Raw genomic sequence first — 16,365 nt, forward strand, 5'->3', positions numbered from 1 at the left:
CAGCTCACCTGCAGACTCCTCCCTCGAGCATTTGATGCAAGTGAAGATAGAGATGATGAGGATGGAGTCCCTTGCCCACAAATCACAGTGGGTTGGTAGCAGCTGTGTGTCTAAAGCTATTGTGGCTGGAACTTCTAAAGAGAAAATTACATCTGGAGTACTATAAGAGCAGCAGATACGCCGGCCAAAAGAAACAAATGAACAGCAGAGAATCGGCAACTACAGTTTGACAGGACTGACAGATCTAAGGAAAATGAAGGCATAACATCTGTCATTCTCCTTAGCAGCCATGATTTGTTTCTCTCTGCATTTCAAGACCTGACGCTAGATACTAACAACAAAGTCAAATCCTTATGTATACAAATGCTTGGGATGCTGTCAGAAGGGATTTGCGTTCAAGAGTTTTAGGCCTGTACGGGCGATATGTGGGTGCTGTGTGCATCGCTGTTTGTATGATAAGTTGCATGTGTCGCTGTAAGAAGCAATGCAAGTGCAGGAGCTTACTGCGTGAGGGTGTCGTCTTCTGTCTCCTTTGTGCAGGACACACACCTGAATAGCAGCGTTCAGGAATGGAGCTGGTTGGCTCTCCCTTAACAGCAACGTATGCCCATCCAAGATCAACACCTGCCAAGTTTCTGCCTGCCATCAGCACCATGGCTTCAAGCTATAAGAACCGTTTTCCTTACTACCCCTTGCCTCAGAGCTTCAGCCTTCCCTGGATGCCCCACGCCTACTATAAAACAGCTGCCATCAACCCAACTTTGGCTCCCTTTTCCAAAAGTTCCCAGGGGATAACCCCCAGCAGGGTGCTTCCTTTTGCTTCCATGAGAACAACCCTTTTCACCCGGTACACCCCTGACGACTGGTACAGGTCCAACCTGACCAACTACAAAGAGTCGGAGACTTCCCGGCACAATGCGGAGCGTCTGAGAGTCGATACCTCCCGCATGATTCATGATAAATATCAGCAGACGAAGAAAACACAAGTAGAAAGCACCAAAAACCTGGGAGAACGTGTCAATGATATTGAGTTTTGGAAATCAGAACTCTGCCATGAGCTGGATGAGATGATCGGGGAGACCAACGCACTCACAGACATGAAGAAAAGACTGGAAAGAGCCTTGGCCGAGACGGAGGCCCCTCTCCAGGTAAGCACTCTGTCCAGTGGGCTGCAAGCTGTAGCCTGCTGCTGAAACATCTGCAGCCATTCAAACGTCTAATTAAGTTTCATTACAGCTCCGTAACGTCTAGAAAGTTTTTGTTAAGAGCCTATTAGTTAAGTTAGTAATAAACAAACCCTTTGCCATCTGCTGCATCCCCTATCAGCACATGCTGAGCACATCAGAACAGTATTTGCTTAACCAAATATTTTTATAAGCGATATATCCAAAGTCCTGGTTTGGGAGACAAAAGCCCATGCCTTGCTACGAGGCTCTGGCAAGGTCAGCATCAAGCCTGACACAGGTCCCTGCATTCAGCTGTGGTTGCACCAGGGACACGTGTTGCTCCCTCGTGTTGATTTAATGCTGATGTTGCAGCTCGGCTGCTCGTCGTCAGCTAAACCAGCTGCCCTGGGCGCTCTGTTCCCGTGCTGCTCTCCCTGTGCCCACCCATAACTTCTTTTCTCTTACGTTACTTGAGATGGGGACCACCCCTGCAGGAAACCCTGCCCCTGGGGCCAGCAGTGACGGCATGTCCCCAACAGGTCGCTCAGGAGTGCTTGCTTCACCGGGAGAAGAGGATGGGCATCGACCTAGTCCATGACAACGTGGAGAAACAACTCTTCACAGTAAGTTTGGGCAACGCAGACGGTGCGTTAAAGCTATTTTTACCCCAGCTGCCCTAGGCAGGTTTTGCAGCCCTGTTCCCTAACGGCTCCTTAGTGCTCATGAGGTGCTAAACTCTTCAACCCCCCAAAACCTGCCGGGCCAGGGGACGGCGTTGCCCCACGCAGCAGCACGGCCACGCGGCGCGGGCAGGACTTGCCCTTACAGAGGAAGGGGTAGCTGAAAAGCAGCTCTGTCTGTGTGCAGCGTACCGGGGCTCTCTGTCCCTCTTCAAGCAGTTTGTGCGACTGTCCTGCCTCTCAGAGCCCTGCTGCAACAGGACCTATATGTATCTATATCACATACACATGATACAGCTATATATCTATATCACATACATATATCTCTCTCTATATATATCACACACAGATATGGAGAAGGCAGCGTGTGCCTGGCAGCTTATCTGGTTTTTCCAACTATATTAGTCGGCTTAATAAAAGATATTACATCTACCCCCAGCTTAGCTTTGCTCAGAGCAGCGTGGCCGCGGGAGGACTGCCGCTACGTGTGCTTAGGCGATGTATTTTATAGAAATCATAAACACACCCACTCCTGCTTGCCTTTATGTAATTAAATTGCGAATAAAAGGCAAACACGACGAGAGGTGGCGCAGAAGGTGGGATCCTAACGCAGGATACAGTGACATACAATCACGGCAAAGGCATCGTGAAACTGGGAAGGAAATCGCAGCCCCGGGGACTGTGAAGCCGCTGCTCCATTAGAAGATTTTTTCTTACGAGTCAGGCCCCAAAAAATTAGAAGATTAGTTTAAATGTCATGAGATTTCAGGAAAATAATCAGAGCTGGTATCTACATAATGGCATTTTGGATTTTAAGTGTTTAGGCCACGCTTTTCGGTTGGCTCCTGCAGGCAGGAGGGCTTAAAAATTGCTGGATTTGGAGCACTAATCACTTGCCTCCAGTAGCTGGGGCTTCACAAACACACTGGATTTGTGCTGAAGTCAAGCGAGCCGAGCGCAACGCATGCCTCCCTCCAGCGGAGCTGAACGTTTCTTAGAAATGACTGGGGATTTACAGCGAAGTAAAGTTCCTCTCTTCTTGTCCCATACGGACGGGATTTCTCCTGGGGAGGAGAACATTTTGGGAGCAAACAGGGCGGATGCTGATTTGGGCGTGGGGGCGTGTAGTGCTGCTGGTCCAGGGAACCACTATGCCTCTTCATACCGGGTCAGGATCTGTCCCGGGCCGTGCGCTGGAACTAACCAGCGCTTGCCGTCGACGTCAAGATGAAAAAAATACTCATCAGCCCACCCTGGAAGCAAAGGCCGCGGCCGCGGCCCCCCCCGGCCCCTGCCGGTCGCGGTGCGCAGGCTCGGCTGCTCGAGCGAGCGCGCTGGGCTCGGGGGCACTTGCTCCGCTCCCTGCCTGTTTGCGCTGGGCGGAAGGACAAGCGGGCAAGTTCTTGCCGTGTGCAGGGCTGGAGAGGCCCGAGGGGGCGAGTCGCGACCAGGGCGGTTGCGTGCGGACACTGATGGGGCCATGTTTTGCCTTTGCCCAGGAACTCGATGTCATCAGGTCGTGCCAGGAGAGGATGCGGCGCTACCTGGATAAGGCGAAGGCCCAGCTCGCGTAAGAGGAGCTCCTCACCTCGTGCCGCAGGGCTGATGCGCATTTGCAGCTGTGACGGGCACCCCCAGCAGCCCCCACCTCTCCCCACACCGTGCCGGTGTAAAACCCACGCAGGCCCCGTGGGAAGCGGGCGGTGATGCTGGCGGGAGGACGTGGCTGCCCGGGCAGGAGCCGCAGGGAAGCGGGGCAGGGGGGGAAGCCGTTCCAGCCACACGTCCCCACCGAGGGCTGTTGCTTGTGTGTTGAAGGTCCAGCAGGGCGGCCCAGCACGAGCTGGAGAGGGACCTGGCCAACAAGCAGGCGGCCAACCGCATCGACGGCAAGTGTCACCACCTGAGGAACACCTCCGACGGCATCAGCTACTACCGAGGGGTGGAGCGGGTCGATGCCACGTGAGTGCACGCCGGGCGGCCCGCGGGCACGTCCGTCCCCGGAGGCAGGGTGCCTCTCCCTGGCGGGCAGCCGGCTGCCCCCGGCCCGCTCTAGAGGCTCTGCAGGGCGCATCCGTCCCGCCTGGAGACGCCCAGCTCAGAGCGGCCATTTCTCTCCGCTCACCATAAAGGGAGCACAACCCCCTGCTTTCAGCTGGACGCCAAACATCCAGAGGGTGAAAGCGAGTGCCGCCTAACCGAACGTTATATCAGGGTTCAGGGATCAGCCCGAAAATGGATTCGGTTCAACACCTCTGCACAGCTCATTAGGTTTATGCATATTTTCAAAGATGTGTCGGCACTTGCCCGAGTGCTCTTCATTGACGTGAAGTCTGGGGGGTTCACCCCAGCACGGAGAGGGCCTGGCAGGCAGCCGAAATGACACAGAAGATAAAGAAATAGAGAGCATGGTCCTGGGATGGAGTTCAGCTGCTTTTGGGTGCCAGGAATCCGGCTCTGGCTCTATGGTAAATGAACGGTGACCTAAACCAGCGCTCGCAGAGATATGCCCTAAGTGGCAACGGGCTGAGGGAATAAATCTGCTGCTCACACAGATACATGCAGTTCACGGAGGGGCAGAGACTGATTCCATTTTTCTAATGTTTCAATAATTATTCACAGTAGAGCCCGGACATATTTAGGCAGGCAAATGAATTGCAAACGATTGATGCTAAAATTCAGAGGGGGGCAAAATGTGCCGAGGATCAGCATGTTTCAAATGGAGCTTACGTGGTATTGAAGTCTTTTGTTGACCTTGTTCTGGACTACTGCACAGGCGTGAACTTCATCCTGAATGCACACACAGGGCATCGAATACAATCTAACGCTCGCTCAGTTTAGTATGAAACTGAGATAAGTTATGAGCAAAATGAACTGACTGCAATCGGCACGTTATCGTGAAGCTGTGAATCACTTGGCACTTAAACGCCTTGAAGGTGTAAATATGGGGTCTGATTAAACTCTCTATTTTTTCTGGGGAAATCTTTTGTTTGTCTGAGCTTTTATAAGTATCACAGTTGTCTTCATGAACATGCCATCATTCGATAAGCGTTGTTGAACAAATGGCGTCCAGATGTTTCACTTTCATGTGGTCAAATTAGGAGAGAAGATTCCCATTAAGGCTGTGCTTAACCCACGCAGCTCCCTGGCAGGGTCCACGCCTGCCCCGCGTCTAGCTTCAGCAGCACGGGCTTACGGGGGGGCCTCTCCTTTCCCTGCCCCAGGATCTCGGTGCCGGAGTCGTGGGCCAAGTTCACGGACAACAACATCCTCCGCTCCCAGAGCGAACGGGCGGCCTCTGCCAAGCTGCGGGACAACATGGAAAACCTGCTGGTGGTGACGGCCAACGAGATGTGGCGCCAGTTCAACGAGGTGAACGTCGCCTTCACCAACCGCATCGCCGAGACGGCTGACGCCAAGAGCAAGATCCAGACCCACCTGGCCAAGGTAGCCTGAACCCCTCCCTTTTGGTGTGATGCTCTCGCTTCCCAGGGACACCTCCGAAGCGGGACCCACCACGCAGACCTGGCCCAAGCAGAGGAATGGTCGCCACAAGCAGAGCTGGTTATAGTATCGTTTGCTGTTTGAAACTCAAAGTACTTTCTTTAATGAAAGTAAAATGAAATGAAGCTCCTTAAATGAAGCTCTGTTAAAATCCTTCCCTCCGTTAGTTGCTATTGATGGATGATCAGTTCCTGCAAGCAGTAATTTTGGGAAGCCGGTAATTCAGTAGATCCATCACGGCTCCAAAACCTCCTCTGGTGTGGCAGCAACAGCAGAGAGAGGCTTGTCCCTGAAGAGAAATTGCTGCTGGATCTGTGCCTCGATATGTGGCAGAGTGACAGCGGTCTGAGCCCAGGGTCTGCTTATTGAACTTGTTTTTTTCTGCAGACGGACAGGAGAAAAGGGAAATTATGTTGTCACTTGAGAATATGTTTTTTTTAATTTATTGCATGTGTTTCTTTTTCACCCCAGACGCTGCAGGAAATCTTCCAGATCGAGATGAACATAGAAGCCATCCGAAAAGCCATTAGGGACAAAGGGCCTCCACTAAAAGTGGCTCAGACCCGGCTGGATGAGCGCACACGGAGACCAGACGTAGAGCTGTGCCGGGACACTGCCCAGCTCCGGTGAGGCAGGAGAGGGGTCCTTGAGGAGGCACTCAGGAGCTTCACTGGATGACAAAATTAATCTTTTTTTTTTTTTCTAAATAGTCCTTCCATAAATGCACTGCTATAACCAAAAGCAACAAGCAGGTATCCCAGCCTCTGGGTGCTGGGAGAGCTCTGCGCCCACAAAGGAGGCTGTGCACCATGGTCAGGTACAGCCTGATGACACCCCACAAGGGGCTGGATTTTTCTCACTTGGGCAAACCTCATCTGCTCTCCTGCCTGCTTCCCGGCGGCTGGATGTGCCCAGTTTGGAAGGATAAGCCCTTTGCTCCCCAGCAGGCGTGCACTGAGAGCGCTTAGCTTGTCCTTTCGGGTAACTGCAGGAAAGGGCGCACCATACGGAGGAGCCCTAGGGGCTGTCCTCACCTCCCCTGGGGATGCTGGAAATCCCAATCCTCTGCAGCGCATGAGCCTGGGAGGCCCCGGCAGGGCTGGGGGCGTTGGTTTGGCTTCGTCTTTGCATTCCTGCAAGCCCTTATCTGCCCCATCAGTGAGAGACGCCTGGCCGTGACTTCCTTCCTTGCCTCCTCCTCCACCCCTTGGGCTTTCCAGGCTACCAAATGCTTTGAAAGGAAGGCAAACCAAAAAAAAGCAGCTTCCCCAAAGAGGCAAAAGTGATGATTTTTCACAGCTAAGGGAATTGTCTGCCTGGCCGCTGGAGATGACCTTGCTGCTGCTGGAGGCACGACAGGGAGAGCAAACCTAAGCTGGCCAATTTGATGGGAATGGGAGGGTGGGAGATGAAAGGTTTGTGGATCTGGAGGGGGATTGCCCTTTTTCGCCAGAAGGAAGAACAACAGGGGAAAGCTCGCCTGCATCCTTCCCTGTGGCTGGGGGAGTCCTCGCAGTACCCCCATGCAGCCGTGGGGGAGCTGAGCCCCCTCCCTCGGCAGCTCTTCAGCGCAGGGTGGAAGCGGAGGACAATGCTGCCGCAGCACTACTGAGCCTGGGCAAGGACATCAGCCCAGAGCCTTTCTGCTGTTGGATTTCAGTGGCTTTTAAACCCCTTCAAGGCCATAGTGAGCTCTTTGGCATCGCACCCGAGGGGCTGTGGAGGAGCAGGCTGCCCTGAGTGCCCGCAGCACCCTCTGCGAGGCACCCTGAGCCTCCCCCCGGGAACCATCTGGGCACGGCTCCATGCAAAGTCTTTTAAAAGCAATTTAAACCCAGCCCTTGAGCCTGTTCAGCATCTCACAGGCCCTTGTTTTTTCCATCCTCCACTCGTTTCACATTCACTTTTAACTTCTCCCAGCTGCCCGGTTTTGCTGCGTGTGCGCCCGTGGGTGTGGGGAGGACCCCTGCAGAGGGAAATCCAGGAGGGTGAACCATCAAACCCACAAAACCAAAGGGGAACAGGAAACCACAGCTGCTCATCCCTCTTCTTGGTGGCACGAGCTGCTCCGGGAGATGCAGCTGCGTGTTGCCAAAGCCTTAGAGCAAACTTAACCATGCCTCCGCGCTGAGGTCCGGAGGAACTCTGCCCTCGGCTCCCCATGCCTCTGCCAGAAACCGGGGGTCTGAGTTAGTCTGAGCACGCTGAAGGGGGAACTCCTGTGCTCAAGGGGCCCAACACCACCGTGCCAGAAACCACCCCCGTGATGGGACTGTTAACGGCGGTTTCTTGTCATTTTCCAGCCTTGTCAACGAGGTCTACGAAATCGATGAGACGATCCAGAGCCTTCAGCAGCGGCTGAGAGACGCCGAGGATGCCCTGCAGGTGCTGGTCCGTGCCAAGTCGGTCTTGGAGCATGACCTGGCCGTCAAAGCCAACTCGCTTTTCATCGACCAGGAGAAGTGCATGGGGATGCGCAAGACCTTTCCCAGCACAGCGCGGCTGGTGGGTTACGTTTAGGCTGGGCTCGGCTGGGCTCAGCTGACCTCACAGTATCTGTTGCAGGAGGTATTCCCGGCTTTGCTAGGATGCATTCCCAGTTTTGTTAAGATGCTTTGAAAATACATGATTGGACTTGCACTTCCTCATGAAAGCCCTGAGTAGAAATTAAATGATCACTTCGTGTGTTACATGGTCTACCAGGATTATTTTTTTTGCCCTTGGTTTTTCTCTTTCCACTGCTCTTTCACAGTGTGCCAGAGAGTAGCTGAAAATATCCTGTATGTGACTAAGAGTAAATCCATCCATGGGGATTCATTCCTACCCTTTCAGTCTGTGATTTTAGGAGAACAACTGCCGTGTCTTCTTCCTTTTGAGTCCATCTGATATGAAAAAAACACAAGGAGAAGTAAAGCTTGTTGTCAGAGTAATTAGCTGTTGAGATCCATAATGTACTTTTAGTGGTGCAGCAGAAGAAACACAAACTATCCCGCAAAGGGTTGCAGTATGTTCTGTTCCTGAATAGAAAAACTTGCATTTTAAGCTGATTTCTCATGATAATTTTCTTGCTTTTGAAAAATTTTACATGTCATCTAAAATGCCAGTGCTGGGGTCTTAAAACAAGGAAGTACTTTCAGCTAGCTAATTGAAGAAAATGCTGTGGGTTTAATTTTGGTGCGTATGGATTGGTTCTAATTTAAGCTTTTGCATGTAGTTTGTTGGTGGAAGCACCAAAGCACTTTGAAGATAAAAAAATGAATCGGTCCTTAAGTCAGCCACCCTCGTGCTGTAAATCAGACCTATCTTACCAAGTATTTGAATTTTCAGGGGGATAATTCTTTAATCAATCCAAGGTTCAGTGTGAAAGTCGCTCCGTAAATTGTCTCCTTAGACTCACATGTCACTTAGATACTCTTGAAACTTTTAACCTCAGCAGAGTTGAGCTCAGCCTGAAGCCTATAGGCACCAAGAATCCCAAAGGAACAGAAGCTCAAGTCCCTTCTTCTCCCTTGGGAATCCAGGCCATGGACCTCCTGGCACAGCACGAGGGCTCTCGGGAGCTGAGAGCTTCTTTTCTTGTCTCGCATCCCCAGATGACTCCGTCTCACACATCCAGACGGACCCGCTCGCCCTCCCTGGGACTCCCAGCGGCGGCTGCTCCGCTCTCCCAGGGGCAGCCCCCGAGAGCTGTAACCTGCGCCGAGGTCCTGGCCCGGCCTCGGCGTCTTGGCAGGATCTCTCCACATCAGCAGCCCTGAAGAGGAAGCAATTGTCTTTTTAATCTTTTTTTTTTTTTTTCACTATCATTTTTGTCTCATGGAGACTAAAAATAGGTTTCCTCTACTTCGCGTGTATCTTGGAGCCAGAGCCCATCGGAGCCAGCAGCCACCCTTTCAGAAGAGAAGATATGACTGTAACCAGGAAAAACTGTCCAGCTCGTCCCATCTTCCCTTTCTCCACCGATCTCCTTCCCCAAAATAAGTTGGTGGCATGCTGAACTCGTAGGGATTTCCAGCTTTTGTTAGCATCCTCGCTTGCCTTGGTGCTGCGTGCTGCTCGGTGCCGTTACTCTCCCCACGTGCCTTTACCGGAGACTTTCGCAAACCGGGGTGATTTTGGCTGCTCGGCTGTTTTGAAGCTCCAGATGGCTGGTTTTCAGGCAGAGCTGCCTGTTGGGTTTTTTGGAGAAATGGGGCCCGTGAATTTGTCCCCAGCTGAGCACCGGGAAGAGGGGGCACCCACAGTCCCTTTCTGAAAGGCTCATGCTTTTAAGTAACTTGAGTCAAGTCCTGGCATCAGCGACAGCTTCACATTCATTTCACTTCCACCTTCATTTTTGAGTCACATAAAAAAATACCTGAGCTCTGTTTTACTATGAGGGCACACCGATAAGAGTCAGCCCCCAAAGCCTCATATTTTCTCCATTTTTGCTTTCAGAGCACGCCACACGCTCATCTTTCCCACTAGCCCAACTCCTTTAAGGCTCTCTCCTAATTGACAGCGTTTATGTGGTGTCGCAATTATCCGTCTCTAAATTTTATCTTGCCGTCCCACCCTCGCAATGCTTCTTTACGCAGGATTGGCAATGCATTTCTTTCCTCCATCTGAGCCATGACCAGAGGAATTTCAGTTGCAGCTTCTCTAATTTCTTTCACAAATACTTTCCGCTTTCCTGCAGCAGATTTCCCAGCCATTAGAGAATTCCAGGTCCCTTTGGGGTTTCACTCTCTCCGTGCCCATTTTCCTTAAGTCGACAATATTGGTGTTACTTCTGGCAGCTGATACTCTAAAATCCCCCCCAAGCACTTTGATTGTCTAATCCTACGTGCGCTTCGGTTTGAGCCTTTTTTTTTTTCCCCCTCCCACAGTGTATCCTAAGCACACCCCGTGACGGGAGCCAGCCCTGCCACAAAACTCCCGTAAAACGGGTTTTGGGTGAAATTCCAATAGACACGGGGCTCGTGGCAGGGTCTCCTGCACAGGGACGGATCTGCCTCCCATGACCGAGCTGCTGGTGAGTGAAGCTGCTCAGTTGAATCACTGCAGGGTGGGTTTGGGGGTTGCAGCTGAGCGGTTGCTATCTTTGACGTATACCAGGTGCGTGAAAGAACTGTCCTGCCTTCCTGCTTGTGAAGCACGAGGTGCCTTTGCCTTCCTACCGTTAAATGATTTGCTTTCGTAGATCACTTCTAAATAGTGTCCCAGCTGCCTCGGCCGCCTTTCTGCACGGATGTGACGTTTCCTTTCTTTAAATACCCTCGGGCTGAAGAATGACGTGCCTGCTTTTATTGCTGTTTATTGCTGCTTTATTGCTGGCTTTATCAGCCAAGTTGCTGAGAAAGTTAGTTTGTGGAAATTCCTTTGTATCCCACAGCCATATTCCCACCCTCCTGCATCATTCCAATAAACTCTGCAGAGCCACGTTTGTAAACGAATTGTTTACTGACTGGAGGAAAGAAAATAGATTAATTAAACCAGGACATCATTGCTTCATGCAAGCTAAGCTTTGTGTCAGTCCAGTTTAACTGTCAAGGCCAGTCTATCAAGAAGCTAACCAGAAAGGAGGCTTGAGTGTTTTTGTTGTCTAAGAAAAGAAAAATCATTGAATGTCCTGGAAAAGTCTGATATGAATTTGCTTGAAAGGAAAGCTTGCCAAAAAGTATGTTAACAAGTATATTGCATAACTAATGCAGATTATTATGCTCGAGGGAGAGAGAATTCCCAAAACGGCATCAGCAGTCAGAAAAAAACCAAACTCATTGTTATTATGAAAAAAACAAAAAGGAGAAAACTTTGGCAGAATACTAAAGAAAATTTGTGCAGTGTAGGGTCATAGGAGTGGCTGTGGTGGCTCAGACAAAAGTCCAGCGAGCCCCAGATTCAGCCTCTGAGAGAGACAACAGGAGATGCTTAGATAAAAGCGCCAGAACAAGGCAAGCACCCTGTGATACTTTCCCAGTCTACTTTCCCAGCTTCCAGCAATTAGTATCTCAAGGACTTCCTGAGCTGACAGGGCTGTCCTTGAATTTAATATCCCCCGAAGGATTTGTTTCACATGGTCTTGTTCCAGTGGTTCTTCGAGCCTGTGCAGACTTGCAGCACCCGCTGCGTCCCTCAGCAGGGAGCTGCAGGGGATGGAGCATCGGCACGTGCAGAGCATCGACGGCCGCTCTTGGGGACCCTGGAGGAAAGAAAAAGGGGCCAGACCTGGGACTGCTGAAGCCAAAACGTCTAAAACTCAATAGCTTGGGCAAAAAGGCAGCTCAGAGGTGTATATTATCCTCTGTATGTTCAACACAGGAGCTTGCAGAGGGTTGGCTCCTTGCATATGCTGTCGAGCACGCAGGAGACAAGCACGAATCGCCATTTCTGAAAGTATCTGAGTATGTCCTGACACAGAGGCATGTCCCAGCCGGGAATCTTGGTTGGGTTTTTTGGCTTTTGGAATCAGTGGGTAAATCTGGGTTTCACTGAAGCCAGTGGGATTTTCTCCAGTGATTTCAGCCTGACTCTATTGGTGATGACAACTGGCTTGGAGCTGAAAGTAAAAAGTTGGATGAAGTTGGTTTTGGGGCATGAATGCAGATAGGACTAAAATATTTTATAAATTCTTCTTGGTTTGGTGGAAAGCAAATGTCGGGAAAAGTAAGTAAATGTCTCCAAGATGCGTCAGAAGTTTGCTGAATTTGCCCCCTTTCCCAGGGCACGGCACCCGCCTCCTCCCGGGCCGCCTGGCTGAGACCCAGCCGCACTCGGTGCACAGCTCCGTGTGCTGGGGAAAGGGCAAGATCCTGGCAGCCCTCTGAGCCCCGCTCTCGCTGCCAGCTGGGGACGTGCTCTCAAGGTGGAGAGCCTTCCCCCAGCCCTTCAGCTGCAAATACCTCTTTAGGTAGTTATTTCTCTCTGTGTGTGTGTACTTTTATATATATAAACACATGCGTTGTTTGAGGGAGCACTATAGGGTCTCCATAAAAGGCGAGTCAAACCAGATATTGCTCTCCTTCTTTCCCTAGTTGCACAGTTGTTTGAAAACAGGATTTTTTTCCCCCGTTGTTCTGTTCCCAGCCCATGGCAGTTCAGATGCCTGCCCCTTCCCCTTTGCATTTCAAATCCTCCATTGCTAATGGTCTCAATCACCAGGGAAGGGAACAGGAAGCGAGTCCCTAAAATCGTGACGATGGCGCAAAGTCTTGGGGTTAAAGAAGTTCGCCCACAAGAAGACATAGAGAGAAAATCTTGTCTTTTTGTGTAGTTTGAAAATGCTTGTTTTAAGAGTGGTTTCATTCACCTGGCCTGGGGAAGGGGATGGTGTACGTGTGCGCTGGACCGATGGCAGCAGAGCCCATGATGTGCTGGTTCAGGTGATGCCACAGACACAGTTAAATGAGGCTTAAGCCCTTTCCAGCAAAGTCCTCAAAGTCCGTCACTGCCTTGTCAGATTAAGCATCTGAGTCTCTTAAAGTGATATAAAAACCACTTTCCTTCCTAAATTCTCATTGTTTTATTCAAGAAATTCAAGCTGAAGCATTGTAAGAATTTTAAGTGATCCCATTGTGATCACTTAATCCCAAGTGATTTCAAAGTGAGAAATCTACAATTTTTTACCCAGTGTTTATACAACCTGTCAATCTTACAGTGTTCCCGGCACAGCTTGTGGCAAATCTTGTTTGTACACAAAACATTTTTCAAATTTATTGTGGTGCCTGCTCGTACTTAAGCGGTGACCACTGCTAGCCACACTGGTAGGGAGGCTGCGCAGGGGAAGCCGGGCAGCTATCAAGTCGCTCGGTGGAAGCACGGTGCAATCCTCCAGCCTGTGCCGGGGCGGGTGGTGATGCCGTCTCTCCAGCAAAACCCCAAGGGCTCTGCTGTGAACATCCTCACTTTCTCGCTCCCTCTCCCGGCCCGGGCAGCCGCCATCCAGCACCTCCAGCTTTGCCTCCGGCATTCTCACTGTGCTCCCGGGAGCGGCTCGGTCCCCCGTCACTGGAGCTGCCGTGATGGCACATGCTCAGCAGGTGTTTTTCCAAAGCCTCACTCCATTTGGACGATGCACCTTTCCAAGAAGAGAAGTGTCTGAGGGGCACGGGAGTGATGTGCTCTTCTCTCTGGGCTTCCTCCACCGCTTCTCATCCGCAGCTCTCAGCGTAAACAGACTTCATAACCCGCAAGCTACTCTTTTCCTGATTTGAGTTTCAGATGTTTGTCCTGTGCTAAAAAGCTGCTTTTGGCAGTGTTTTCAGAACTGGAGATGAGGTGGTTTTGCTCTCCTACATTCACGGATGAGCTCGGGTGTAGTGTGTGACCCCCACACCTCCTGGCTGCCCTTCACCGCTGTGCATCTCCCTGCTCTGCTTTTGGGGGACGGGTCAGATAATTTATGCAGAGACACAGGCAGCCGAGATCTCAGACCTACAAACCCGAACCAGAAGATCGTCTCTGAGGGGCAGGTTAGATCGCACTCCTTGGGGACCAGACCCTCCTCGCTCTGTGTTTGCGCAGCCCCGAGCGTGGTGGCTCCTTCTGCTCTGAAAGCAGCGCAGACGCTCAACCCACAGAGGCAAGACAGCCCAAAATAACTTCATTAGTGAGGAATGTACTGATGGCGGTCCAGATGTTTCAGTCCTCTGGGGCTTGCAGTCACAGATGGCACTGGCTCCTGACGGAGCAGGCAGCAGGGGCACAGGGTGCAGGGGGGTGGGTATTTTTTTTTGGAGGGAAGGGCAACTTGCATCCTTTGAAACCAGGCTGGGCAAACCTGCACGAAGCAGAGCCGGCGCTGCCGGAGCAGAGTTTGGCTCGGCAGCATCATGGCGGGGCGTGCAGGCATGTACTGAAACAGGGGCTCAAGCGCGGTTGTGAGGCTGGGGGCCTCGTTTCAGCCGCTGGCCCATCTGCCCCCCACCCCCATAGAGTGCTCTGAACTCCCATTTGCTGCCTAATGCCTGCGGCGGGACCGCTGACACGCGTGCGGAGGAGCCAGCGCCCGTGCTGCAGGGAACACGCCTGCGCTTGCCAGGAGGAAGGAGCCAAGCACGCTTCTCTCCCTCTTTCTCCCAAGATTTACAGTTTTGGTGGCTGGATGCCGAATTCCCTCGTCTCAGGGACTAGCGTGGAGCTGGTGCATGGAGAGGGGAGAGGTGATGGGGAGGTAGGTGCTGGTGCTCAGCACTCCCAGAGGTGCGCAAGTCTCCCGGTTGTGGGACTGTTGGGGTGTGTGGGTGTGAGTTTCATTTCAACAGATTAGCTGTGGTTGAGGAATGAGCGAAGGCTGCCGTACGGGAGCGCAGCCACCCCTTCCGCTCCGACCACTGAAGTCCTCCAGCATTTTGGAAAAATCTCCCCCACCATTTAGTGAAAAGTTGCTCAGTCCCACAAGATTTGGCTTTCAAGTGCTAAAACCCCTCCAGTCCAAGAGGCAGAATCACGTCGCCATCGCGGGAGCGAGTCGCAAAGGCGTCAGTGCCGCGCACGCAGCCACACTGGGGTGACATTCCCCTCGACCTCAGCGCAGCCGGACGCTCGTTCCCAAATCCTGCCCCGCGGACCCAGCGCGGGCACCCGGCGCAGCAGAGCTCTCTGGCCCCTCCGCTCCCGCTGCTGCGCCGCCCCGTCCCCGCGCGTCCCCGGAGGAGGAAAGATCCCTGCCCCCCCTGCCCCCCCCCCCGAAGGGTCTTCTCCGCTCAGGGAATCCCCCGGCTGCCAGCGCCGCGGCCCGGGACAGGGGCCTGATCCTGCCCGGGGCGCGCCCCGCCTTCCTGCGGCCCCGCACTCCGCTGTGTCAGCCGCCCCGCGACACGCGGGCACCCACCCACGCCCACGCGCGGCCGCTGCGGAAAACGGAGCTGGGCAGAGCCGCCTCCCGGCAGTTCGCTCCCCCCCCCCCCTTCCGTGGGGGCTCCCCACGCCGGGGAGTCCTCGCTGGGTGTGCATCGGGGGCGGGCAGGGGCCGGAGCCGGCAGCGGCGCCCGGCCGGGGGCTCGGGGGAGGCGGGGGGAGGCGGGCCGGGGCCGGAGCCGGGGCGCGGCCGCGCTTATAGGAGGGGCGGCCGGGAGCCCTCCCTGCCCCGCAGACGCAAGCGGGGCGGTGGCCCCGGTTAAAGGGGAAACTTGACAGCGCCGCCGCCCGCTCCCGCTGCCCGTTCCCGCTCCCGCTGCTCGCTCGCTGCCCGCTCCCGCCGCCCAGCGCCCCTCGGCTCCGCCGCGACGTGAGTTGGGCCCGGCCCGGCGGGCTGGGAAAGGGGGGGACGGGGGGCGGCTGCTGGGGGGCTGCCGCCGCCGTGCGCTCCTCGGGGAGGGACACACCGAAGGGGAGAGGTGCTGCAGAGCCCCTCCAGGAGTCACAGGGGAGACAGACTGGGGTAGCCCCCCCGCCCCCCTCCCCCGTTTCGGGGTCCTCTAGGGAGTGGGGTCCGGGCAGCTCCTCCCTCTTTCTCCGAGGGGAGATGGGCTAAGGGAAGTGTGTGTGTGTGTCCGGGAGATGGTCCAAGAGAGCCCCTGCCGAAGGTCCCGAGGCGAGGTGGGCTGAGGAGACCCCCCCCAGAGAAGACAGACCGAGGTAGCCCCGTCGGGGGAGATGGGCCGCGTTAGACGCGCGCCCCCCCCTCCCCCTCCGCCCCTCTCCGGGAATCGCCAGGGGAGATGGGCCGGGGAAGCGTCGCCTGGGGAGAGGGGCCGACAGAGTCACCCCCGGTGGTCCCACGGGTAGGTGGGCAGGGGACCCTCCCTCCCGGCGGAGAGGGGACAGGGTAGCCTCTTGGGTGAGATGCGCCGCGTATCTCCCCCCCGGGGGTGCGGAGGACCCCACTCCCCTCGAGGAGAGGGATCGGAGCGCCCCCTCAGAGGAGAGGGGCTGGGTGTGTCCTCACACCGGGCGTCCCCCCCGGGCGTCCCCAGGGGAGGGGGGCCGGGGAAGCCCCCTCGATGGAAGGGCTCGAGGGTGTCCGGGAGTGGGTCCGGGCAGAGGGCTTGGACCCCGCCCCCGTCCGCCGGCGGGGCCCGAGGGAAGCAGCCCGG

At 54.1% G+C, this 16,365-nt stretch overlaps 1 protein-coding gene across 1 annotated transcript; it reads left to right on the forward strand.

Annotated features, from left to right (window-relative positions):
* Positions 1–569: 569 nt before the first annotated feature.
* On the forward strand, positions 570–8,114 carry TEKT3 (tektin 3; the record flags this gene model as incomplete). Its single annotated transcript, XM_082008220.1, has 7 exons — positions 570–1,148; positions 1,706–1,789; positions 3,346–3,416; positions 3,665–3,808; positions 5,071–5,293; positions 5,822–5,976; positions 7,654–8,114. The coding sequence occupies 7 exons, from the start codon at positions 570–572 to the stop codon at positions 7,868–7,870; spliced, it is 1,473 nt and encodes a 490-aa protein (XP_081864346.1). The 3' UTR covers positions 7,871–8,114.
* Positions 8,115–16,365: the final 8,251 nt, after the last annotated feature.

The sequence above is a fragment of the Phaethon aethereus genome (assembly GCF_964289735.1).
Source record: "Phaethon aethereus genome assembly, chromosome: 18".
NCBI lineage: Eukaryota > Metazoa > Chordata > Aves > Phaethontiformes > Phaethontidae > Phaethon > Phaethon aethereus.